This window comes from Cydia amplana, chromosome 9 (assembly GCF_948474715.1).
Source record: "Cydia amplana chromosome 9, ilCydAmpl1.1, whole genome shotgun sequence".
NCBI classification, from domain to species: domain Eukaryota; kingdom Metazoa; phylum Arthropoda; class Insecta; order Lepidoptera; family Tortricidae; genus Cydia; species Cydia amplana.
In genome coordinates this window covers 3004761-3032232 of record NC_086077.1, presented here as the reverse complement: position 1 = coordinate 3032232, position 27472 = coordinate 3004761, and the positions used below count along the sequence as shown (strand labels likewise).

The following is a 27472-nucleotide window of genomic DNA, read 5'->3' as shown; positions in this document are numbered from 1 at the left end:
TGATATTAGAAACCTCAATATCATTTTTGAAGACCTATCCATAGATACCCCACACGTATGGGTTTGATGAAAAAAAAATTTTTGAGTTTCAGTTCGAAGTATGGGGAACCCCAAAAATTTATTGTTTTTTTCTATTTTTGTGTGAAAATCTTAATGCGGTTCACAGAATACATCTACTTACCAAGTTTCAACAGTATAGTTCTTATAGTTTCGGAGAAAAGTGGCTGTGACATACGGACGGACAGACAGACGGACAGACGGATAGACGGACAGACAGACAGACAGACAGACATGACGAATCTATAAGGGTTCCGTTTTTTGCCATTTGGCTACGGAGCCCTAAAAACACTATAAGTATTAAAGAATTGACCAAATATTTGTCTTAAACTTAGTATCTATAGACAGTGCATCTAAGTAATGTGGTATGAGAAGAAAGAATGTGCCTTGCTCAAGAACTCACTCTATATGTGGTGATGACTTCAAGCCGAGTGTAAATAAAGCAGTCTATCGGAAGTAATCTGTCTATAAATCGGAATTCTGTTTCCGGATGTGAGAGTCACAATGGTTGAATATCTTCAAATACCTATACTTGTCCATTGTTCGAGGGCCATTATATAAGTTATTGAAAATGCCTAGCACAATCACTGTCAAATTATACATTTGTGAGGAGGATTTTTTTTTATTATGTTTTTTTGTTCTGCCTATGTTTGGAGACATACGCTTTGTTATTGAGAAAAGTATGTAGGTATACTTAATATCTTTGACAGTGTTAAAAAGAAAATTGCATAAATTAAATACTCATGTCATTAAATTATATTAAATATCTAGCTTGATGCTCAGTATGTACCTATGTGTACATGCGTGTACCTAATTGGCTGAATGACATGACTTCATTGATATTAGCATAAACTTTTCCAAATTAACAAGTGCAGGTAGAGTCAACAACTGCAGGAGATATAGGTACCTATTTATAATCAAAATAATACATTTCAAGTAGTTTACATATTTGATCTCTGTTGAATACGGTTCAAATCAAAGACTGCAATGGCGGTCTAATTTTGCATATTCAGATTATAATTTCAGATAAGGGTAACATTCCATTTCTGACCGCAGCTGCACTACTGGTACTGAACGCGTCGCTGTTACTGTCAATTTCCATAGTAAAATGAACAGTAGTGCAGCTGCGGTTGGAAATGGACTGTCACCTTAAGACGTAACAATTTATTAGATCACCTTAACTAAGTACCTATAAATCCTTGCTTGCAGATTTGCAAGTTTTTTTTTTCTGTGTAAAACGATTGTATTTTTTAAACCAAAAATATACTTAAATAACAAAATTCTAATAAAATGTTACCTAACTACTTACAAAACTGAAGTTAAAAATATTTAAATATTATTAGGTATTAGGTTATTTTACAAGTTAATAACCTTTATCTTTTGTTCACAGGACTGCCATGGGGCTCACTGTGAATACGTCCGATCTGCGCCGACTAGAAACATCGATTCTTGTGGATTTGGTAAGTGTTTTAATGTTTTATTCATTCTATTACATTTTGTACGGTCTGTCTAAAATCGTTTTTAGGGTTCCTTGCCTCAAAAGGAAAAAACATCACTCGTGCGTCTGTTTGTATGCCTGTCCGACCATCCCCCCCCCCCCCCACCCCCTCATCACCGAAACTACTGGGTCTAAAATTTTGAAAGAAATACACAAAATAGTTCTGTACTTATAGATGAAAGGAAAATCTATTAGAAATGTGCAGTCAATGGCAGTCAAGCCTCGGACTTAATGTACGGAACCCTTGGAACGAACCCGAGTCTGACTGGCACTTGGCCGGTTTTTTTATTCCAATATTCGATAGAGTTGAAATACTTTTATTTAACTTATTTCCTTTACCAACCCAAACCGAAAATATGTCCTGATATTATATTAGGTACCTCTACTATAATAAGTACTCCATAATGGGGTGTGCGTGGATTAAGCTAGCCTAATGGCTCCTCTACACGATGGCCCAGCGCCGGCCACTCCAAGGGACGCATTTATGCGTTAGAGCAAGCAAGTGATATTGCTATCTCATTCTACCGCATGGCTGCGTCCCTTGGAGTGGCCGGCGCTGGGCCATCGTGTAGAGGAGCCATAATAATAGTGACAATACAAAATGTCCATAGAAACTTGATTTGAATAAAATGGTCACAATGGAACAAAGTGAGAGAATGTCATTATAATCGTCATATTTTAATGGAAATTTTATATTAATGGTGACATTCCACACTTTGTAATTGCACTTGCCATGCAGTGTTAGCTTGGGCCGACTCCTGTTTGGGGGTTTTCAGGAAAAATGGTAACATTTACTTTTTTTCGAAAAACCATCATCTTTTGGGTTATTTAGACTCAGAATCACGATTACTATAGAATCAGACAAAGAAAAGAAGTGTCCACAGTTTTTCATACAAATTTTGGATGTCAGTTTTGTAACGGTCCATACAAAATGTATGTGAAAATGTGTTACAACACTGACATTTTTGGGACAGATTTCTTTTTAAATCGATAGTCCTCGTGATTCTGAGTAGAAATAACCCAAAAGTTGACGGACTTTCGAAAAAAGTGAATGGTAAGTACACTTTTAAGTGAGAATGTCCGTTTATGTCGTCATTTTCACTTAATTCTTTGAATATTCTCGTAGTAAGTTGTCAGGATGTGTGTCAACAGTTAACATCATCTCGAGTCGTGCTTAAGAATGTGGAAGGTACCTAGTTGCCAACCTAAACTTGGCGAACTGGCGGCAGGACAACATTGCTTCTTTTTCATTCAACGCCATGTTTGCCTGCAATGTTGACAGTTATCTCGCTCATACTTCATGTGTTAGAGAGATACGTATAGTAAAGGCTAGGCCATCATGTCAGTAAAAAAATGTAGACTTTTTTAAAAGATGTGAAGCATTTTCATGTTTGCGTGTCACAGCCTGTTCTTTGATGCGTAATCATCAATTGGCAATATTCTGTGACGACAAAATATCAGCTAACATACTCGAAACATGAAACGACTGCAATACAGGCTCTTTGACCATTTAGTGATGTAAATCCGTGGTACCTAAGTCACTCTGAATAACTTTTACTATGGGACCAACCCAAACTAGCATGCAGTATGTAACCTGTATCTATCTTTTCTCTATTACGTACATTAAACTTTCAATGACTCACGTAACTTTTCTTACATCCTCAGAGTCTCGTGACCAGATGAACATGGCCACGGCCTTCCTGGATGGCTCAGCTCTATACGGCAGCTCTGAGAAGGAACTGCGGTCTTTACGATTATACGACGTCGGCAAGCTTGATCTCGCTTCTTGCAGGAAGTAAGTACCTTGCGCTATTGACTGTTTTTCAACGTTATTGTAAAGGAATAGGGCCTAGGTAAGTTAAAGTTTGTTGGATATTGTATCGATTACGACATTGACCTATCGCGCCTTTTTTAGAGACATTGCTTGCCAGAGCAAGCAATGCCTCTAAAAAAGGCGCGATATTCAGAAAATGTGCGCGGTCTATCTTCCGCGTCACATCGACGCGATTTGTATCAAAACCAAGCAAATCTCAGTGACAGGTAGATATTAACGACAACGGTACCACCAGTCTGCAATTAGCCTCCCCATTGTTCGCCGTGGAAACATTCTGTGCTTCTTTGGACTAGATAGCGTGTTATTGACAGCCTGAAAAGTCTATCGAAGCCATCGAAAGAAAGGAGGGGTCGTACATGCTCGTTCTATGCGATCGAGGAGCTTGACATGCGTCAGACTCCAGGGCTCCTTAATAAAAGTATAAAATCAGGCAGAATGTAAAGTAGGTACTGTACAAAGAGGGACCTAAGGGTGGGCGCGACCCTCAGTCCAATATAGGTAAGAAATTATTTTAAAATACCTAGGCAGTATCTAAGTAGCAAATTAACCGATGAATCAACATCTGTTTTTGCAAGCTTCGTTATCATACCTTCAAACAGTACACCATTAAGGTAATATTCCCACATAGTCACATGCGTTGATATTTCGAGATAGACATATATTGCCTAAGTGTTCACACCATTGTTTTTATCCACACTTTTTGTTTGGCTTGAGTCATCGGTCGTTTTTCAATTGATGGACGCTTACTTATTGTGCGTATATTTTTTAATTATGCAAAATAATAGAGTGGTTTCACGTTTTGATTTGACGTCATACTAAGTAAAACCAAAGTACGAATTTATAAAAAAAATCCAAATATATTATCGCAAAAAAATCCCAAACTCAAACTGATTTTCCAATATCTCTCACGGTTGTAGGTTATTTTATTGGCTCTTAATTTTATGTAATGGTACTTATGGTTTTTACATAGCAATATATAGAAAAAAAGTTCAAGTGGCCATTATACTATTAGAAGAGCCGGTAATAGTTATATTTGTTTTACAAGGGGGCAAAGTTGTTGTTTAATCGCTCGTGCTAATATTGATACCCGAGCAAGCGAAAGATTCCAAAATTGAACCACGAGTAATTTGCATTTTATTACTTTGCCTCGCATGTGAATAAAATGCAACTTTGCTATGAGTTTTTGAACAACCAAGAGAGCCTTTACTAATAGTTGGTGTGGTGAAAAGCTAATTGTATTATATCTAAATGGTGCAAGCAATAACATGTTGCCTTCCCCAATGATCTTTACGTAGATATGACAATGACACGACATGTTCAAATGCGTATCCATTGGGCGCCATTGGCGCTAACCCAAATGTACCTAAATTGAAGAATAGGGGTCATCCATTAATTACGTCACACGAATTTCTAGGTTTTTTGACCCCTCCCCCCCTCCTTGTCACACTTGGTCAGATTTGGCAAACCCCTCCCCCCTAGTGTGACGTCACATTTTTTCTACGAAATCGCCAAATCGAATTAAGTAAGTACCTAAGTATTATTAATATTTTATCAAAATATTTTTGACGATATAAATATTAGTAATTTTATAACCCAAAACTGCATAGGAAAGAAAATTAAACGAATAAAAACGATTATCGTTTTAAAAACTTGTTATTTAAATGTACAGCGAATAAAATAATTTAAGTAAATTTTCGGTTACTGATGAAGTTAAAGTGACGTCACAAAGTTTGTGTCTCCCCCCTCCCCCATGGCACAATATGTCACATTTTCTTGACCCCCTCCCTCCCCCTAAACGTGTGATGTAATTAATGGATGACCCCATAGAATAAAAAAATGTTTTTTAAAACACATTAATTGTTGGCGCCTTGTGTTAGTTAAACCACGTTAAACTCACGCGGATGTTCTGTGTAAGCATAAGCAACAAGTGTCAAGACGAATTAGCTTGTTGTATTACTTGTATTTACATACCATCATAATCATGACCTCATAATCAGCGCACGCAAGCATTATATTATCTCACTTAACCAGTCACTATGTAGTCACACGCTATGGTTTACAAAACGCCGTAAATAATCAATAACATGCAAATATAAGCTTATGTCATTGATAAACCCCGATGGAATTCCTAGGTGTCGTCACAGATATGGATTGTATGCAAATGTGGACCTTGATAATTTGCATGTAGGCAAAGATTCAAATCTCTTTCTCACACTGTACAGTGATGTTGTTACTCGTACTATTGTATCAGACTGAGCAAGACGAGAATTCGGTTCAAAATTTCGAAGCGCGAATTCTAGTTAAAGAATAAATCCATTTGGTTCCTATAAGCAACCAGCAAAACATGTATAATTATTATGTTATTAACATGAGGAGGATTGTTTGTTTTACGATGAGGCAAAGTTATTGTTTAACCCTTCGTGCTAATATTAAATTATTGATATTAGAAAGCGTAGCGAAGTTTTTAAGGCAAACGGGCTAAACAACTTTGCTCCCGAGTGAAACACTATAAAACGTACTATTTTAAAGGGGTAAACAAAATGACAAAGCTCCTTCATATTCCAGAAAAAATATTGCACGTTTTTTTTATACGACACGTTTGCACAAAAAGTAAGTTAAAATCAAAAATAATTAAACAGCTAAAACATGTGGTGTCATAGCGCTTGCTGGGAATCTATTGTGGAGATAAAAGGTGAACAAAATTATATTTAACAACTTTATTAAAATACTATTCCTGCCTAGGGAAAGCTTGTGTTATGTTATATTTTGTTACACACCAACACGATGAAAATAAAATAAGTAATAGGTACGTACTAACCAACATTTCAAATCAAATCCTAACGAACATGAGACTTTTGGGTGCGTTTGTTCAGCAGTGGACGCCCTTCGGCTAATATGATGATGATGAATAGAAGATTAAATTTATACTGGTTTTCTTTCGACGCACGCTCGTTTGCGTTCTGCAAGCAATAGTAATATGAAAACATGGTCAGACTAAGTACTAATGTACAAACATATAGTTACATGTGCCATTTCCTTATCATAGCTCTTACTCCGTTGACAAAAGGAATATTTTTGTTAGACTTGAATTTTAAATAAGTTGGTAAGATTGTAAGTAAGCTTAGAGGTTTATTGACATGTTAACAAGTGTTACTGAGTATTGTAGGTACAAAGGATGTGGATTATTGAGGATTCTTAAGAAACCACATTACGTTTGTAAATATGGTTATGTCGTATTGTGAAGGCAGTATTGCTTCGAGAAGAGCATAATATTAGAAGGGTTTATGAAGGTTTTCGGTCACATTGCTTAAATGGATGGGTAATAGTAACTGAGAAGGTAAGCCATACCCTCTCAAAAATAAAGGTAACCAATGTCCTAAGTAGTAGGTAAAATCCACTCAACTTTGAACGATAAACTAAGTCTACATTGCACTTGACTCTTTATTGCCGGTCCCATATTGGGATAGCCTCCTCCAATTGAGGGGGGATTTAACTCTTCTCGAGGCAGAAGTGTATTAGGGTTGGAGCCGGTGTAGCTTTATTTGACGTTCAAAAGCGCATTGTAATATGCCTACTTGAATAAACTATATTTTATCTTTTTATCTTTATCTTTTACTCTACATAGAGCGAGGAGATAAGGTACCTACTACTTATAAATTACGCAGATCTGTCTGTCTGTCTGTCTGTGTGTGTATTCTTTACGTCGACAGCAGCTGCGCTTTTAGGACACAAAGTTGTCTGCCGCAAACAAGGGGCAATTTTGAGACTTTGTTCACCACCTGTTTTGTTCACCACAATTAAACCCATTTACTTATGTGAATGTTCCATTTCAGATGCAACGAACCCACCCCTACCGCACCCCTCTACAAGACCCTAGTGGCTGAACACAACCGCGTGGCCGGACAGCTGTATGCCATGAACCCCTTCTGGGACGACACCACGCTATTCCTAGAGACGCGACGTGTTATGGCTGCTGTCATACAACATATTACGTTCAATGAGTTCCTGCCCGTGCTTCTTGGAGAGGTAAGGACATTTTAAAGTTTATGTTGGGAAATATGAACATAGTTTATTGCGCACGTGGCAAGAAATAGTATGCGAATTCAACAAGAGTTTTTCTTGCCCCAGTGTTTTACTTACTTTTTAACATGATTTTATATTGAAGATAAATAATAGCAGCAGTTTGAAGGGTTGTTGTTATGCGCCTATATCATTCGACACATGAATGCAAGAGACAACCAAACATAAATTGAAAGATAGATTTGGTATTTCTGAAGGGTAACTTATTTCTGAGTCTCATGAACTCACTCACAAAGTGCTAAATAGCTACAGTCCACGCACGAATTTAAAACCGAGGAAAAGGAATCGTGCCTATAGACTTTGGAAAGGGAAGCTATCCTACGATTCCTCGGAATTTGTGCCCATAGCTTCTAAAAATTATTTCTTTTCCAAATTTACCAGTGAGTTTAAGTTGCGTTTATTTTTCGCAGGTGGGTATGGCTAAGGCTGAACTGAAGCTGACTTCCCTTGGTTTCTGGCGAGGATACTCCAGTGCCAACCGCGCTGGCGCCTACTCCGAGCTGGTGGCCGTCGCTCCTGTCTTCGAGGCCATGATGAACGAGAAACTGGTAAATGATCTTCCAGGAGATGGCAGATGAATGTTTATAATATTGAAATTGTTTTAATATGAAACTATTAATACCATCCAAAGGAATTTAGCCATTTAGAGATAATTCATTGTAAACTTCGTGCACTGAATGTAGTTTAAGAACGGTGGAAGGAGTTTAGTTTACCTACAGAAGGATTTGAACCTTCCTATTTAATGTTTCTAAGTTTTTTTTATACCTAAATGCAAAACGAATGACATCCATGTTAAACGCTAAAATACTACTGGCTCCCTTGTGTAAACCTTTCTTCTTTTTCAGAGCAACGCCACCATCACCGTCAAAGACCTAGCCGACACTAGCGCCAACCGCGTCTCTCGCTTCACATCTTCAGCTACCTGGGACCTGAACAGGTCTCGTGACCATGGAGTGTCCTCGTACCTTCGCGCCCTCAGGCTGTGCGAACCCACTGCTGGAGTCAAGTCTTATGCGGACTTTGACAAGTTGGGCTTCGATCGCGAGCAACAGGAGATGCTAGCGAGCATGTATAGGTAAATACCTATATACCTACCTACTGTGTTATTATAAATGTCAATTGCGGAAAAATGCAGATATTTATCAAAAGCCGACATTTTCTTTGCATATAAGAATCCAATAGGTGCTACTACTGATCTAATTACCTAATGACTTATGCTTTAATTAATAAATAAAGCACCAGATAATTATCAGAAAAACATAGATAGCAGTTATTTTTAAACACAATTTCTATTTAATAAATCGGATGGAAGTATAAAAAGTAGATTAGTTGACTGTGACGTCACTACACACGTTTTCATATAAATTCCATAATTAGCAAATCGTTTTGACAGTTCTAAAAAAGAAGCTGATTTGACTAGTAGCAAAGTAGCCAATTTCTGGGTTGGTACCGTGCTGGAAGTTATTACGAAGATTTCATCAATAAGCTGTGCAGAGTACGGCTAAAGGGTCAACGAAACGCTCTGTTTATTATTTATATTCTGTCTATCCACCGTCCCTTGAGTCTCTTCTCTCAACATTTTATTTATTTGGTCAACAGAAACCCAGAAGATGTGGAGCTGATGATCGGTGGTTCCTTGGAGAAGGCAGCGTCCGGAGCAGTCATCGGATCCACCATGGCCTGTGTTCTGGCTCTCCAGTTCGCTAACCTTAAGAAGAGTGACAGGTAAGGAATCTCGGGCGTCTTAAGATTTTAGACAAGGGTATACATCATTTACAACATTTGCCTTAATTGAGATTGGAGCCAATAGGCAGTTTCCACCGCTATTATGGAAGCTGAACTGTTTAAAGGAAGTAGAACAGAAAAGTAGTTTCTGCTCGTTCAAATTAGCACGACTATAAAAAAAGATAGGTAGGTAGGTACATAGTCTTACTCTTACGAAAAATACAGTCGGTAAAAAAAGTTTATAGAAAAAACATAAGTAGACATTACACGTTATTGTTGAGTACCTATCATTCTTGTGGTGTTTTCCAGATTTTGGTATGAAAACGATATCCCTCCCTCTTCGCTGCTGCCGGAACAACTGGCAGCCATCAGAAAAGTATCTCTGTCTGGACTACTCTGTTCCGTCGATGATTCGTTGAACGAAATACAACCCAAGGCGTTCGTCAAAAAGGATCCTTTCCTGTAAGTACAGCTAGATTTGTTTCGAAGTTTTCCGGAAATATGGAAAATATAGAAAATATTCGATTCAGCCACGATTTGAACCCGCATCGATACGCCTTGCCAGGGTTATGAATGGCTTCACCAATTAGACTACATGCTAAATAACCAAAACAATTAAATTGTTCGACGGAATTCTTGCACATGACCTCTAAAACGGGTTTATAGCAGCCGTAACGATATAGCCGTATCCGTACTGACTTATATAGTACCTTTCTACTTGTATATGACCTAGACCTTGCAATACTTCTCGTACGAATGACCCATGTTTTTCAAAGCGCAATTTTCATATAAGAACTTTAAACAAAATAGCCTTTTAATCACATATACGACACGACAAACAACTAACCTTGTATTTTCCACAGAAACGCAGCCCAAGACTGCTCGCAGCACGGCCGCATGGAACTCGAAGCGTGGCGTGACGAAAGTGGCGCCAAGGCCGCTGAGCGACTGTCTCAGGACATGCTGGCTGCTGCTCTGGAAAAAGCCAAGCAGGAGATGGCCGATAGGAAGAAGCTGGAGTACATGATGTGGGAAGCACGTGAGTAGCTACATTTATGAAGAATAACCCAAGTACAGTCAGCAGCAGAAGTTACTAAGCGGGCAAGTTGTTCAAAATTACCTTGACACGCTCTTATTCTCTTAACAATAAAGTCGCGTCAAGATCATTTTGAACACTTGGCTTTAGCAACTTCTGCTGCTGACTGTACTGTAGATTTTTTATTAATACGCACTCTAAAAGCAAGTGACGATGCTGCTTCAAAAGTACCACTTAACTGAACTTGACCTGATTCTGGGTCGCGCAGCCGTTGCATTTGAGAATCAAATGCGTCAAGTCATAAGAATATTTACTTAAGTGGCTGGAGATAAATATTGTTGATCGACCCAAATTGTCAGTAAACAAGAACAAAAAAAACTATACTCATCCTTTTCTTTTGGGTGCTAGTACTAGTGTAAGACAATGACAGTATGATTCTCTATGTTTGAAATGAGACAGTCCTTTGACAAACTATATTTATATTTTGTTTACTTCTTAGGTGGTGGGGCCGACCCTCACTCTCCCGTCGGCACCGCTGCCTCGTTCTCCAAAGCCAACAAGTATGCTCTGAAGCTGGCCAACACTTCGCTTTTCTTCGAATTCGCCACCAACGAACTACTTAACTCCATCAATGGACCAGGGTAAGGGGTTTTGATGTTCTTCTTCTTCTTTCCCCTAGACCGGTATCACAGAATAAGTAATAGTATAGGCTACATGACTAATTAGTATTATATGATCTGTGACTAATTTTCATTTATGGTATCAATCGATCGGGTTTGTTTTTAGGATCAAGTGTCTATATGGGACCCATTGCATTAAAGTAACACAAAAGTCAGAAATTGTAGTCAAAGGCCGACAGTCGCACTTCACTCGCGAAACGCCCTATACAAAACGGCAAGGGAACGTGACGTCAAGGTCTAAAACAAGAAAATTGCGTTTTTGTCGATGAAATATTGCGTTTATGTATATAGTTGCTATACAATATTTTTTTGGATGAAATGTAAGGAATCGAATGGTACCCTTACTTTTATCGTTTTTGGAAGTTAAAAAAAACTTAAATTTTGAAACTTTCAGGTCCTGTATTTTTGTAATTTTTCAATATTTTATTTTAATATCCACATTATTGTGATAAATTGCTCGTTTGCTATCTATTTTACTAGATTTTGTTATAAAATTCAACATGTGTCATCATCCCTAATAGGCCACGCCCCGCCCCGAATCGCATTACCTCGCCCCGCGACCATCCCGCGACATGAATCTGGCGGACTTCTGGCGTGCTCTCAGTACTGCGGCTTACCTTTACACATACACAATGACGCGTGTACAGACGTGCCGCGCACACATAAACGCAAATGATTTTTGATGTATGGCGTGTCCGCCCTGTGCCGGTAGTCCCGTTTACTTGGGGTCGGCCCTCCTCGTCCGCATCCTGATGATGATGATGATAATGTCTTATATAAGATAGTATCTTAAGCCTTTGACCGTCAACTGACGTCCAATAATAAACCTTCGTGCATTCCGTCAAGGTTTACACTGACGCGCCGCGCAAGATAGGCGTGGCTTTCAAAGGGTTGATTTTTTCTAAAGAGTGCATTTACGATAGCTATCTTGCAGGCTATTGCAGACACAGAAGATACATTGATAAACGAACATATAAATCTTTGAAAATTACTAATTTTCACATATTTGTCTGTAGATTTATCTGTTACCCAAAGATGACTCACCTGAATTAGTATATCGTGAATCAAGACAGCTGACGCGGATATTTGAGAGTTCCGTGCAAAACTGGCGCCAGCTCTTATTACTTGACCTAATCAAGCTAAGTCATACGATTCGTCGTCTTCCTCGCGTTGTCCGGGCATTTTTGCCACGGCTCATGGGAGCTTGGGGTCCGCTTGGCAAATAATCCCAGGAATTGGCGTAGGCACTAGTTTTTACGAATGCGACTGCCATCTGGCCTTCCAACCCAGGGGGTAAACTAGGCCCTTATTGGGGAGCTGTCATACGATTATTAAATATAAATCCAAGCTAGCAAAAGAGAAGACAAAAGACTCACCTAATCATAGAGAAAAAAAAGCGGCCAAGTGCGAGTCGGACTCGCCCATGAAGGGTTCCGTATTTAGGCGATTTATGACGTATAAAAAAAAACTACTTACTAGATCTCGTTCAAACCAATTTTCGGTGGAAGTTTACATGGTAATGTACATCATATATTTTTTTTAGTTTTATCATTCTCTTATTTTAGAAGTTAGGGGGGGGGGGGACACACATTTTACCACTTTGGAAGTGTCTCTCGCGCAAACTATTCAGTTTAGAAAAAAATGATATTAGGAACCTCAATATCATTTTTGAAGACCTATCCATAGATACCCCACACGTATGGGTTTGATGAAAAAAAAAATTTTGAGTTTCAGTTCGAAGTATGGGGAACCCCAAAAATTAATTGTTTTTTTTTCTATTTTTGCGTGAAAATCTTAATGCGGTTCACAGAATACATCTACTTACCAAGTTTCAACAGTATAGTTCTTATAGTTTCGGAGAAAAGTGGCTGTGACATACGGACGGACAGACAGACGGACAGACAGACGGACAGACAGACAGACAGACATGACGAATCTATAAGGGTTCCGTTTTTTGCCATTTGGCTACGGAACCCTAAAAAGACTATGTATTAATTTCAGTGTCTACATCTAGCATCGAGTAGCGGAACTATCAGTACTATAGGTGTAGCACCGATCGGAAAGTCTTATGTTGTTGAGCATAAAACTTTCCGGTCGGTGCTACATCTATTGTCAAGTAGCAGTACTGATAGTTCCGCTACTCGATGCTAGATGTAGACACTGAAATTAATAGCCTTTTTGGTACCAAAACTGATGTATGGAGTGAGAACTCTTGTCTTACTATATTTCTGTATGACCTATAGTATCCGCAGAATTAGAGAGAGAGAGAGAGAGAGAGATCTTTATTTGCATACCATTTTAGATGTTACATACATGGACCCTGGAAAGGGTGTAGCAAAAATTAGGTAGTTCACAATATCACAGTTTGCTTATTATTACTTCTTACTAATTATTATCATTCTTATACATTATTAAGTGGCGAGCAGGGTCATAAACGTCACTTCACTATTGTTGTTATAGTTTGTAGCTTTCTAGTAGACCCCGAAGGCTTATCCTATTGTCTATTGTTCAGTAAAACCGCACGTGCTACTTACCGTGCAAAAAAGGGTCCTAATTATTCTATTTGGCACCTGAGCGCGGGCTAGTCTAACGCTCAAAAAACCAGTGTAGGTGCGCTCTCCGATAACGCGCCTTTGTTACGCATCTCGATGACACATTTTAGACTGGTTCTGTAGCGTTCGACTCGCCGGCACTCAGTAACCGAAGTACCGATTTTTTATGCAGGTGGTTGTGGCACGTGGCACGAGCGGTTTTTCTTAACAATAGACAATAGGATTAGCCTTCGGGGTCTATTAGAAAGCTACAAACTATACCGCTACCTGCACTATTGTTGCACGGCCCGCTCCATAAGGCCGTGCAGGTGCGAAAGAGATAGCATGATTCCGATGATTATGACCGTGCTCGCCACTTAATTCTGCGGATACTATAACCTAAGTAATCCGTTCCAGGCACCGCCGCAAGCGCCAAGTTTTCGACGATTCCCTCGGCTTCCCGACCTCCACCGACTTCGCTGACGCTCTCCAATCCGTGGACGTGAGCGGCATTCTCGGGCAGGACCAGCTCGGCCCGGTCATTGAACCCGAGTGTGATGACAACAGCCAGTGTAATGCGGATAGCCCCTTCAGAACGTATACTGGACACTGCAATAATCTCAGGAATCCGAATTTGGGGAAGAGTCTGACCACGTTCGCGAGATTGCTGCCTCCTGTTTATGAAGATGGTAAGTCCCTTATTCATAAACGGCTGCTAAGTTAATCAGCTGATGATCATCGTTTGTCCCTCTCTATGGCATAACGACAGATAGGGACAAACGACGATCATCAACTGATTAAGTTAGCAGCCGTTTATGAATAACGCCTTGTCTTTACGTATAACTTAAATGGGCATATAAAGGAAGCTCATGTCGCCATCAGATATATCGGAGCGGCCGAGGTGCTCAAAAATATCTGAACACGCACTCTATCGCCTTGACAATAGAGGCGTGTTCAGATATTTGTGAGCACCTCGGCCGCTCCGATATATCTGATGGCGACTGTACTTACTCGTACTGTACGAACATTGTGGCAGGTTCCAAATTGACTGTTGTCTTTTTGTGTGCTGACGTTTTGGTCATCTTTTTCCGGGTTTAGTACATGTTTTTTTTTAAAGTGGGGACTTAAAAATAAATCCAAATCAAGAATAATTTTTAGCAATATGTTTATTCATTTTCAGGTGTCAGTCGTCCCCGCATAAACTCAGTAACCGGTACTCCGCTAGTGTCACCACGTATTGTCTCAACAGTGATCCATCCTGACATCTCCAACTTGCACACTCGATACACTCTGATGGTGATGCAGTTCGCTCAGTTCGTCGATCACGAGCTAACCATGACCCCTATTCACAAAGGTAACAATTGGGTTCTAAGATGATCACACGATGATCATCATCATAAAACCAAAACGATCAAATATTAGCTATCCGAGGCTATAACCTCCACCTTAGCCATTTGTTCGATCCCATGCAGTGTCGACCATAATAAAGTGTTATGATCCGTAAAATACGAACATCTTTTTGTACGACTGTCTGTTTTACTAAATTTCTTCCTGCATACTCAGAATCTTATACCTTTAAACAAGCAATTCTTGTATAGATATATGTAGGTAGCTAGGTAGGTATATATGTATATTTCGGGGATCTCGGAAATGGCTCTAACGATTTCGATGAAATTTGCTATATGGGGGTTTTAGGAGCGAAAAACCTACTTACTCTGCGTCTTACTTATCTCTGGGAAAACGCGCATTTTTGAGTTTTTATGTTTTCCTAGCAAAGCTCGGTCTCCCAGATCAGTATTACTATTTATTTGACTTGATGTTACTCCCCAGGTTTCCACGAGTCCATCCCCGACTGCCGCTCCTGCGACTCGCCGCGCACAGTTCACCCCGAATGCAACCCCTTCCCCGTGCCACGCGGGGACCACTACTACCCTGAGGTCAACGTGACCTCTGGAGAGAGACTGTGCTTCCCATTCATGAGGAGCTTGCCAGGACAACAGCAACTTGGTAAGTTAACACAGCCTTTTAGTTTTCAAGAGTTCATCCCAGATTATTTGCCTTGAGTAGAACTTTTTCGCTGTGCCCTATCAGCAGCAGATCACCTTGAGACAGAAGCTGATCTTTAAAGAAAAGCTAGCCTAATCAGCACTTGGACAAGAAAATCTTACCAGTGCTCGTTTTGCCTATGGCTATGTCTGTGCGTGCTTAACCCTTGGCGACTCTTTGAACTATAGTGCGTCAAGCAAATCTTGCCAGTAGCAATGTACTGCAAATTAAAGTAGGGTAACACCATGTAACACTCAAAGAGCAGAATTGCGCTAAGAAAAGCAGCAATGTACATCGAACCAAAACGTGTTTATTTTCTGCCCTTCATACGTCAGTTCGAGTGAATTATCATAACCTCAAATTTTAGTAATGTTTACCGTCAACGAGCATGATTGTACATTGTAGGCACCTTAGCTTTGCTTGAGGTCATGCATAATCTTGGTATTTAATGGTGACAACAGAAATTTCTCTTGAAATAGAAACGATTCAGAATGTAAACAATAAGATGATGGCTGTCATTCACGATCCACATTCCACAGATAACACACAGATGACACGCGATTTTGGAATTATTCGAACACAGTGTTGCTAACCCGCGATTTTTCAAATTTGCCGCCTTTTACTACTGACAAGATTTGGTTGATCCAGTATATCTAACACTCGCATATGTGCATACGATAATAGCGTTAGATACATGCAGGAGAGGTAGGGGACTATTGGGCAGTCGGGAGGCTCGGCCACCCCCTTGTAAGTCGTCTTGACTGCCCAATCAAATGGTCCCCTACCTAATATCGAAACATTACACTAACTGCGAAACGTTATCACTAAGTGTGAAAATTATTGATATTAATTGCTCTTTGCTCTATAAAATAATTTGCAAAAATTTATTGGTTCCTTATAGGACCCAGAGAGCAAGTGAACCAGAACACGGCCTTCATCGACGCCTCGGTCATCTACGGCGAGAACCCGTGTATCGTCCGCAAGCTGCGCGGGTTCAACGGTCGCCTGAACGCCACCACACACCCGCACATCACGCGCGACCTGCTGCCGCGGTCTGACAGCCATCCCGAGTGCAAGGCCGCCAGCGGCTTCTGCTTCATCGCTGGTAAGCAACTAAACACAAAACTTCCAAGTGTTCCGTACATTAAGTCCGACTCACGCTTGACTGAATAGGTTTTCCTGTCATCTAGGTAAAGAACTACTTTGTGTATCGTTTTCAAAATTTTAGACCCAGTAGTTTCGGAGATAAAGGGGGAGGGGGGAGGGGGATTGTCGGACAGACGGACGCACGAGTGATCCTATAAGGGTTCCGTTTTTTTCCTTTTGAGGTACGGAACCAAAGAATATAATACTAACTTACGGAACCCTAAAAATGATAAATTCCTACAGATGTCGCCCAACATTGAATTAATTGTGTTGGATATTTTAGGCAAAATCAGAGACATGATACTGTTCATTGATTGATACATTTAAAAAAAAGCGGCCAAGTGCGAGTCGGACTCGCCCATGAAGGGTTCCGTATTTAGGCGATTTATGACGTATTAAAAAAAAACTACTTACTAGATCTCGTTCAAACCAATTTTCGGTGGAAGTTTACACGGTAATGTACATCATATATTTTTTTTAGTTTTATCATTCTGTTATTTTAGAAGTTACAGGGGGGGGGGACACACATTTTACCACTTTGGAAGTGTCTCTCGCGCAAACTATTCAGTTTAAAAAAAATGATATTAGAAACCTCAATATCATTTTTGAAGACCTATCCATAGATACCCCACACGTATAGGTTTGATGAAAAAAAAAATTTTGAGTTTCAGTTCTAAGTATAGGGAACCCCAAAAATTTATTGTTTTTTTTCTATTTTTGTGTGAAAATCTTAATGCGGTTCACAGAATACATCTACTTACCAAGTTTCAACAGTATAGTTCTTATAGTTTCGGAGAAAAGTGACTGTGACATACACGGACAGACGGACAGACAGACAGACAGACATGACGAATCTATAAGGGTTCCGTTTTTTGCCATTTGGCTACGGAACCCTAAAAAGGATCGTAAAGACGACAGACTGGGGTTCTTACAAAGCAAGACACGAAGTACCTACCTAATACCTAAATTATTTACCATGATGTCTTATTGCGATTCTGTTTCACTACATAAGTCGCATAACTCCGTCCCTTAGCAATTCAGTTTAGGTCCTAAACAGAATCGCAATAAGACATCATGATAAGGCCCGGCCCGTGGCCTGCGACACTCACATGTGTAGGTACTCACACTTCAGTTGTCTCGATGCGTAATCTCTAAAGTGTCATTCAATAGAACTTGCTAACTATGTAAACAAACCGCCATACTAAAATTGACACTGAATGTCAAATTACTAGTAACTTTTGTTTACATAGTTCGCAAGTTCAATTGAATGACACTTTAAACGCACATTACATTTTGTCAATGATTCTTCCTCTTTCCACAGGCGACGGCCGAGCATCCGAGCAGCCAGGCCTCACCGCCATACACACGATGTGGCTCCGCGAACACAACCGCATCGCCGAGGGCCTGAAAGGAGTCAACCCCCACTGGGACGCGGAGCTCATCTTCGAGCACACCAGACGTATTATCACTGCGGAGCTCTCGCACATCATCTTCAACGAGTTCCTGCCGAGGCTGTTGTCGTGGAACGCTGTCAATCTTTATGGATTGAAGCTGCTGCCTGCTGGTAAATATTTGTTGAAAAACTAAGTTATATAAGTTTTTGGCAAAAATTTCATTTTTGGTACAAGCTTTTATCGCTGACTGTACTTTTTTTACGACAGACAACTAATACTCATCGAGACAATTCTAAAAACCCCTAACACAATTAGGTTGCGTTGTTTCATCACAGAGTTCCTATGGCCACCTCTTGTCTCCATCATCAGATCAATTCGACAGTACCATATTATTGTATTGTCATCAGAACAGTACAGCTGCCAATTTTCATGACGCTACGATCCTTGGAAGATGGTTAAATCAGTTACCTTAGATTCCATTACATAGTTACATACAGGTCGACCTAATAAAATCTGATGAAGATTGCTTCTCTTCTTTGCTAATTCCCACGTTAGGTGGGGTCGGCTCTTCTAATTTTTCTGCGCCATGACATTCTGTCTAGGTTTGTCAGATCAGGAAGCTTCTCCTTCTTTAACAGGCTGATCATACTGGTCCACCACGTCGTTGGGGGCCGGCCTCTGCCTCTTTCTGATGAAGATTGCAGATGTGATAATTTGGGTGGCATAGATCCGTACCTATTTACATATAAGTAGTTTGACTAGTCATCCTTCTATTCGCCTTATAGATACACATACACACAGTATGAACAGCAGAGCAGTGCAACAGTGGCACGATACAGCATTTCATCTTTCACCATCATAATGATAATCAATAGGTCTTCTTTTCTTGGAATACCTTGCGTAGCGCAATGTAGGCTTATTACCTTTTGAAGTCCAAATAAAATTATCCAAATTCCAGGATACTACAAGGAATACTCACCCACTTGCAATCCCGCTATCGTGACGGAGTTTGCCGCGGCGGCGTTCAGGTTCGGCCACTCGCTGCTGAGACCACACCTTCCCCGTTTGTCGCCAACGTACCAGCCTGTTGAACCCCCGATCTTGCTGCGTGATGGCTTCTTCAGGACTGACATGTTCATGAGCGTAAGTTACTGTGGCAGTTCTCTTTCAGCAAAACCTTTAATTAGGTAGGTACGCTAGTGTCATAATAAGAGATAAGTAACTATGTATATGAACCTGGACAGTTTCAGTCCAACTAAGGCCCACTTGCACCATTCCACTAACTCAGGGTTAACCGGTTAAACATGGAGTTACCATGGTTACCAGTACAATTTGACACTATGTTAACGGTTCAACCGCTTAATCCCGGGTTACCCCACCAAATTTGTTCTAAAACTCATAAGTCTCATAACTTTGGGTTCAGAAAAGTCAAATGCAACTTTAGGGTTCTCAAAGGCAACGCATAAGTGGCTCCTCTGATGTTGCTTATGTCCATAGGCGGCGATGACTGCTTCCCATCAGGCGGCTCGTCTGCTCGTTTGCTTCCTATTACACAAAATAAAGCTCCATGGCCAAATTACCTACAATCCTCAAAACATAATTAAGAATAAGAATAAATTTAATTTATAATAACTAAGAAATACGCATGCACAAAGGTGTCCGGTAAACCCCAAACTACGCTGAGCCTGTATCTTGGGGCTTGCAAAAGAGTAAGTAACAGATTGGATAAACTAAACCTAATTGAATTTAACTTCCTCTTACAGAACGCACAGATGACCGACGAGCTTATGCGAGGTCTCGCCTCAACCCCCATGGAAACCCTCGACCAGTTCATCACCGGAGAAGTGACCAACCATCTGTTCGAGGACCGTCGCATTCCCTTCTCGGGTATCGATCTGGTGGCCCTGAACGTCCAGAGAGCGAGAGACCACGGCATACCCAGCTATAACAACTACAGAACGCTTTGCAACTTGAAGAGAGCAGCTACCTTTGAGGACTTGTCGAGGGAGATTCCTGACGAAGTAATTGCTAGGTAAAAATTGATTTTGGTTTCCTTTTTGTTTCCTTGAACTACGTATATAAGCTAAGCAGTTACGGAAACGTTAGAAAAGAAAGGCTCTAACCTAACCAATACAACCTTTTCATTCTTTAAGAGTAAACTATCTTGTCATTTAGATCAATTGGAAACGCCCAACTTTTCTTTTTTTTAAGTCGCTCCTTTTATACTTTTCTTCTGGTTTATGACGATAAGTTGGTTAACGCTTTTAGAACAAATTTTACCTTTTGGACGCCAATGACCGATATATCCGCACCGTAGGTTCAACGCCAAAGACCGATTAATCGGTCACAGACCACAGAGCAACATAGACCTACGTGCATATGCATAAAGTTAAATTTCAGTTTTGACACTTCGGCGACGTGGCGTCAGCGTGACAGCTTTTGTGTTTGACGGCGTCGAAAAGGTTAAGTTACGACTGTTAGATAAATCTCAACCTATAACCTCAAATAGGACAGAACATTTTCCAAATTACAACGATATTTTATATACCTATTTTCACAGACTTAAGAGGATATACCCAACTGTGGATGACATTGACCTGTTTCCTGGAGGCATGAGCGAGCGGCCACTGCAAGGAGGCTTGGTAGGACCTACCTTCGCCTGCATAATCGCCATCCAGTTCAGGCAGCTGAGGAAGTGTGACAGATTCTGGTGAGTGACTCGACTGACGATCAATCTTTAAAAAATACTGTAGATTAAGAAGAAAGCATGTATTAGCACAATAACATAAGCTTATAACTAACTAAGAGTACGCAAAGTGAAAAGTTGCGCTAAAAGGTCCTCACTCAGCTAGGTGTGATGCTGGTTTTCAGTAAGGCCCAGTGGATGGACTATGGCCTTTAATGTCTTATGATCTTCAAACCTTTTCAAGAACTCCACGTGAGGGGTCTTCATCCCTTATATGAGATCTTTACATTAATTAAGAATCAAAAGCAATCTCTTTTTCCACTAAGCTGTGACCAAAGAACTTCAGACTCATAATTTTCACTGGTCTACATTATGGTAGTCAGCAGCAGAAGTTGCTAAGCGGGCGAGGTGTTCAAAATGATCTTGACGCGACTTTATTAGATAATAAGAGCGTGTCAAGGTAATTTTGTTTACCTCGCCCGCTTAGCAACTTTTGCTGCTGACTGTATTACATTGAGGGTGAAAAGGGGAAAATCCGACCGGCTGTTCCGAGGTGAAGTGATTGTTATTCCATATTTTTCTTTAACAATAGGTACCCTTATAACATTTCAGGTATGAGAACGACAACAACGCGGCCCGCTTCACCGAACAGCAGCTCTCGGAGATCCGTAAAGTCACGCTCTCGAAGGTTCTCTGCGAGAACTTCGACCAGAACAGCGACATCCAGAGGGCTGCCTTCGACCTGCCTAGCAATTTCTTGTAAGTTGGAACATGTATCTGATCTACATCGATTGACCCAAGCTGTTTGTCATCGTAACGAAAGTTCACAAAATTTTATTAAATGGAAATAGTTATTTGTTTTACAAAGTTGTTGTTTAACCGCTCGTGCTAATATTGATACCCGAGCAAGCGAAAGATTCCAAAATTGAACCACGAGTGTAGCGAGTGGTTCGAAAAACTGAATCTTGAGCGTTGCGAGGGTTTCAAAGCACGAGGGTTAAACAAAATTTGCCCCCGAGTGAAACACAAAATTTTTCACCACACCAACCCGAAGAAAATAAGATAACAAACTGTAAGATATCAAAAAAAACAAATCCAAATGAATGCAATTAAATATTTATCATTCAAAATCATTATTTAAAAGTCAATTCTACCAGCAAACATAAGAAAACAACTCAAAATTTGCATTAGATTACTTTGCCTCACATGTAAATAAAATGCAACTTTGCTATCAGTTTTTGAACAATCAACCAGTTGGTGTGGTAAAAATGTCATAAGTCACCTAAGTGGATGCTACTTAAATCCTTTCGGCGCTTGACGCAATGCTGTCCCGCCAAATGCGCCCCTGGTCGCTTGTTACTGAAACGTCACCAAAATCCAAAAAAGACTCCCAATGTTAACCTCAATATTATTGATTCTGAGAACTCTTACATCATATTTGGTCTCCGCAGGAACCCTCGCGTGCCTTGCGGGTCTCTGCCGAAGGTAGACCTGTCTGCTTGGAGAGAGAGTGCAGCGCAGGGCTGTCTCATCGCGGGCCGTAACGTACCTGTTGGCGACTCTGCCTTCCCGTCGCCTTGCACGTCCTGCATTTGTACTTCTGAAGGGGTAAGCAACTATGTCATAGAAGGTAGCATCCTATAGAAGTGGTCTACGCGTGCCTCCGTGAGGGACAAAACATATAAATCCGACCAATCATAGCGTCGCAAATTTATTTGTTATGGTGGGCAACAAATGAATTCGACCAATCACGGTGGTCAATTTACGGTGGGGAATAAAACAAGATGTGAGACTGTGACAAGGACAAACAATACAGTGCCAACCACTTGAATAGCCTCACCTATATATTTTGAGTATTATAATTATACGTGATTATTTTTATCAATATATCTTAAATTTGAATTGTACGCCCTGACGTTGATCGAACGACACATTAACAAGTCCGAACTTGTCTGCGCGCGAAACGTCGTGGACGCAAGAGCTAATACGGGCCCTCCACATGAATAGCCTCAGTGTAACATAATCGTCCAAACCGTGCATTTAAGTTTCGCTTTCAAATTTATTTTATTATGATTAGATAATACAGATGGCATTCTATTAAGTACCTGCAGTAACGCGATAAACACAGTGTTTTTGTGACTATGGGACGTGGTAAAAAACTTACAAGTTTAGAAATTGAAAAGGTTAATTTTTATTTAACTCTAAAATTATCCCATCGTGAGATAGAAAATAGGTCGCAGCCCTAAAGTTATTAATAATTATGTTAAAAATAAGGAAAATTACGGCCACCAGTATACAGGACGCACAAAATTTGCCACTACGGATAATGAACGTCGACTTATTTTACGCTCTGCTTCAAATTCCACCAAGACCGCCAGGCAAATAGCTAGTGAAATAAATACTAGAGCATTTCTCTCTACAGTTCGACGGATTATTAGAACATCATCCCACCACAAACGAAAAAAAATCATGAGTAAACCTCCTTTGCGCGAACAACATGTGGCGGGTCGACTGTCTTTTGCTAAAAAGTACATGTGCTGGAAAACCGAGTGGTGAAATGTGATTTTTAGTGATGAGAAAAAGTTTAATCTAGATGGTCCAGATGGATTTAAATATAATTTTCATGACCTAAGGAAAGAACCGAAAGTTCTATCACGTCATCATTCAACTCTCGGATCGGTTATGGTTTGGGGAGCAATTTCTTACTATGGTACTGTTGATTTAATTGTGGTAGACGGAAGACTAAATGCTGAAAAGTATTTAAATTTATTAAAAGAAACAAAAAGTAAGTTCAGAAAAGTAATAGGTAGAAAAAAAATGTTTTTTCAGCATGATAATGCTCCCATACTCACGTCAGCCATAGTTACAAAGTGGTTTGAAGAAAACCAGATTGAAGTTCTAGATTGGCCATCCTTGTCCCCTGATCTGAACATCATGGAAAATGCCTGGGGTTGGCTGTCTCGGCAAGTTTATTACAACGGAAGACAGTTTAGTAATAAAGAAGAACTGATTCAAGCTATTTACACTGTTTGGGCTTCTGTGGACGTTAATTACATACATTCTTTATATGAATCACTACCTAATCGTATTTTCGAATTAATAAGGTCTAATGGAAGGTATACGAAATATTAAACGAAAGAGTTTTAATAACTAAACAGTATCTTTTAGCATGTGAGGCTATTCAAGTGGAAGGGTCAATTATTTGTTTGACGTTATTTCTTAAAACTTTGATTAGATAACAATAAATATTTTATTTACTATTACAAGGCTTCTTGTTTTATTTCATATTTAATGTTTAATGTATATCTCTTTTTTATATAACTATGAGAAATATTAATTTTGGTGAGTGAGGCTATTCAAGTGGCTGGCACTGTAATAGCGCTTTCGCTGCTACTCCTACTGAAAGATACATAAGACTATCCCGTTCTGTCAGTTATCCCCACCACTCATGCCCAATCCAGTTATACTAGATTCATGAACTATGTACATAGTTTAGCCAATATCCAAGGTTTATTTTAAGTATCACAACATCAGCTCAGTAATACTGTGTCGTGGTCCGAAATGTGTTGGTCGGCGATTCCACTTCCCCGTCTAGCACGACATGCATCTGTGCCCGTCGATAACTTGTTTTTTTAAAGATTTTAAACCTATCACGGTTCATATCCCGGTCGATATAAGTCTAGTGAGATTTTAAAGCTATCGACTAAATTGATACAAGAGCTCAATCGCAATTTCATATTTGTAATGTTAACATGAATATTCTGAAAAAAAAAAACTCAACCAGTTTACGCCATTTCCCCGATCAGACTTCATTTCTCGTTTATAACCGGTAATTGGACGAGTAGTCCGAATTATACTTAACACGTATTACAGCATGTACATAATAGGCTACATGACTAATTTTTTTAATGGTATCAATCGATCGGGTTTGTTTTTAGGATCAAATGTCTATATGGGACCCATTGCATTAAAGTAACACAAAAGTCAGAAATTGTAGTCAAAGGCCGACAGTCGCACTTCACTCGCGAAACGCCCTATACAATGGCCGTGACGTCATCGCCCATCTTGTAGTATGGACAAAACAAGAAAATTGCGTTTTTGTCGGTGAAATATTGCGTTTATGTATATAGTTGTTGTACAATATTTTTTTGGATGAAATGTAAGGAATCGAATGGTATCCTTACTTTTATCGTTTTTGGAAGTTAAAAAAAACTTAAATTTTGAAACTTTCAGGTCCTGTAATTTTGTAATTTTTCAATATTTTATTTTATTTTAATATATTGTGATAAATTGCTCGTTTGCTATCTATTTTACTAGATTTTGTTATAAAATTCAACATGTGTCATCATCCCTATTGCAGGCCCAATGCGCGTCCCTTCGCATCACGGACTGCGCGCAACTCCTGCGCGAGTGGCCGCGCGAAGCTGTCGCGCGCGACGACGTGTGCGCGGCGCAGTGCGGCGCCGCCGCGCCCGGGCCCGGGCCCGCGCGCGCGCCGCGCCGCCCGCCGCTCAACTTCAAGTTCCCGGATCTATCGCCGTTTGTTGCTAAGTGAGGAGTCTGGAGGGGAAGTGATCGTTCTTTAGACGAGTGGTAGTTGAAGGTGATTTGACCGAATTGAGAGCTCATATTTTCAGCTCGGCTCAGCAAAAATTTCGTCATATAAAGCTGTATGACGATATGAGTAGTGCCACGATCCCGACTATTGGGTCGTCCGGCCTGGGAACGAAATGATAAAATACCCGATAGGCGGGTTTTCAACACCGAATGTGTTAAAATAGAAATGATAATTAATGACCTCAACTTTATCTGTGTTTAAAGAACGATTACTCAGTTCTACTCTGGTTGTAGCTAAACTTACTTGCGTAATCCGAGCAAATACCTAGCGGATTTTCTTTTTCAATCACAGTTAGCACAAAAGTTACGAAACGACATGATAATCGTTTGCAAGTTATTTTTTTTCTTGCAGACTGTACTTTCAATAAAAAAAACTAAACCGGTCTAGAACCTGTTTTTTAACGGTGACCGTTTTTCGGTATTTAAAGTGGACCTTTTAGTTTTGAAACCACAAATGGTACTACGAAAATATATTGCTCAAATATATTGAGCAAAAAGTTGTACAATAATTATGATGAAATTAATTAACCGTCTATAACGGAGTTGATGACTAATTTAAATAATTTTAAGTGCCGGGAAAATCAATAATCGTAATAGTTTATGCAACTGTTAGTTAATAATGGGCCTTAAAACACAAGTGTGATTTAATGTGATTGACCGTTTCAATGCCAAATCATAAACGGTTGCATAATAAGTAATTTATCTACGAACATTAAACCTTTTGTTCCGTTGTTTTTAAGATGTTTTAATTCTTAAATAGCATCGTAACGGTTTTATGATATGGGCGTAGATAAAAATAAATTTAAATGAGTCCCACTTTTAAATTATTATTTAAATGTAGGGATTAGAAATAAAATACGTTTCCAGTCTATTCCTTCCCTTGTGTATTGTAGACTTGCAGAATTATATACTCCTTGTTTAAGTTTATTATAATAACAAATAATTAGGTAGTTAAATATGTATAATAAATAGTTGCTATTTATTAGTCTAATTTATGGTATTGTTAAGATCTGTTCATTGTTTAAGACACTTCGTTGCAATGCAATAATGTGACTTTAACAAACTGTTTCATAAAGTACCAAATTACATTTTTATAATTTTATACTCTGTCGAATTAAAATTCTTTTTAATTATAGTTAAGCATTTATGGCCATCGATAGCTTTAATTTTGATGTGGCGAAAACAAAATTAGGTTAAGTATTGACATTATACATACACCCAGTTCCGAAAATACAAATTGACATGATAAATGTTACCAAGATGTACAATAACTGAGTCAGATGTGAAAGTCGCGACAAGTTTACAAAAAGTTGGAAATTTCCAAAAAGTTTCTCAGAAATTTTCAGGAAACTTTCACAGGAAATGAAACTTTAACTTCGGAAATGGAAAATTCCTGTTCCAATACAAAAATACGAGAAGTTTCCTAATTTTTTCCATTTGGAAATTTCGCATTTTTGGTAACTTTCCGACGGCATATCAGTAACTAAGTATAACAATCAATAGTTACCTTAAACTTGTTTAATTTACCGATATGTGCTGTTCTAGTTGTATAAGTTATTGAGACAGTTTTCAACATTTGTCACTGCCTAAAGGCCTGTACACACCGGCTGCAGGTGCGTAGACTTGCGCGTGCGCTGAAATGTTGGAACAGCAAGCGCAACGCAAGCGGTGTGCCATCTCTCATGAAAATCTGTATAATACAACGCGCGCGTGCACGTCTACGGACACGCATCCGATGTGCACAGGCCTTAAATGTACTTGTATAAATTATTGTAAAAAAACATTGGCCGAAATCAAGGTGTAAAATAGTTATAACTAGCTATAGGAACACAAATCTCATCCAGTGACAAAACAAGTAAACGAATATTTTGTTTAAAAATATTGTTTTATTAAACTATCATTTCTAAACGCAAATATAAAAGCTTATTATGTACAAATCACTTTATTTTGTTGCATATCAAGTCTATTTAGTTTCCTTCTATACAATAAATACGTTGCGTTTGAGTATATAAAAAAAAATGTGTTGAAAAAAGGGACAACACAAAAGTTTGATATTTTGTTACAAATAAAGTCTTGATTCGGGCTAAGGGCCAGTTGCACCAACCACGGTTGACTAACTGATCAACGCCCAAAGTCCCGTAA

The 27472-nt window shown here is 39.4% G+C and overlaps 1 protein-coding gene across 2 annotated transcripts in view; it reads left to right on the top strand.

The window, feature by feature from the left end:
• Nucleotides 1-25283, top strand: part of LOC134650903 (heme peroxidase 2) — a 90778-nt gene extending 65495 nt beyond the window's left edge. For both annotated transcript variants that reach the window (XM_063505842.1, XM_063505843.1), the window contains 20 exons: nt 1448-1517; nt 3221-3350; nt 7223-7415; nt 7880-8017; nt 8315-8544; nt 9069-9194; nt 9504-9656; nt 10058-10233; nt 10730-10871; nt 13859-14130; nt 14622-14795; nt 15272-15448; nt 16389-16592; nt 17955-18197; nt 18986-19170; nt 19791-20059; nt 20588-20737; nt 21326-21472; nt 22165-22321; nt 25074-25283. In XM_063505842.1, the coding sequence (XP_063361912.1) occupies nt 1448-1517; nt 3221-3350; nt 7223-7415; nt 7880-8017; nt 8315-8544; nt 9069-9194; nt 9504-9656; nt 10058-10233; nt 10730-10871; nt 13859-14130; nt 14622-14795; nt 15272-15448; nt 16389-16592; nt 17955-18197; nt 18986-19170; nt 19791-20059; nt 20588-20737; nt 21326-21472; nt 22165-22321; nt 25074-25268 (3531 nt within the window). In that variant the 3' untranslated portion in view covers nt 25269-25283. The remainder of the gene's footprint in view (nt 1-1447; nt 1518-3220; nt 3351-7222; nt 7416-7879; nt 8018-8314; nt 8545-9068; nt 9195-9503; nt 9657-10057; nt 10234-10729; nt 10872-13858; nt 14131-14621; nt 14796-15271; nt 15449-16388; nt 16593-17954; nt 18198-18985; nt 19171-19790; nt 20060-20587; nt 20738-21325; nt 21473-22164; nt 22322-25073) is intronic.
• Nucleotides 25284-27472: the final 2189 nt, after the last annotated feature.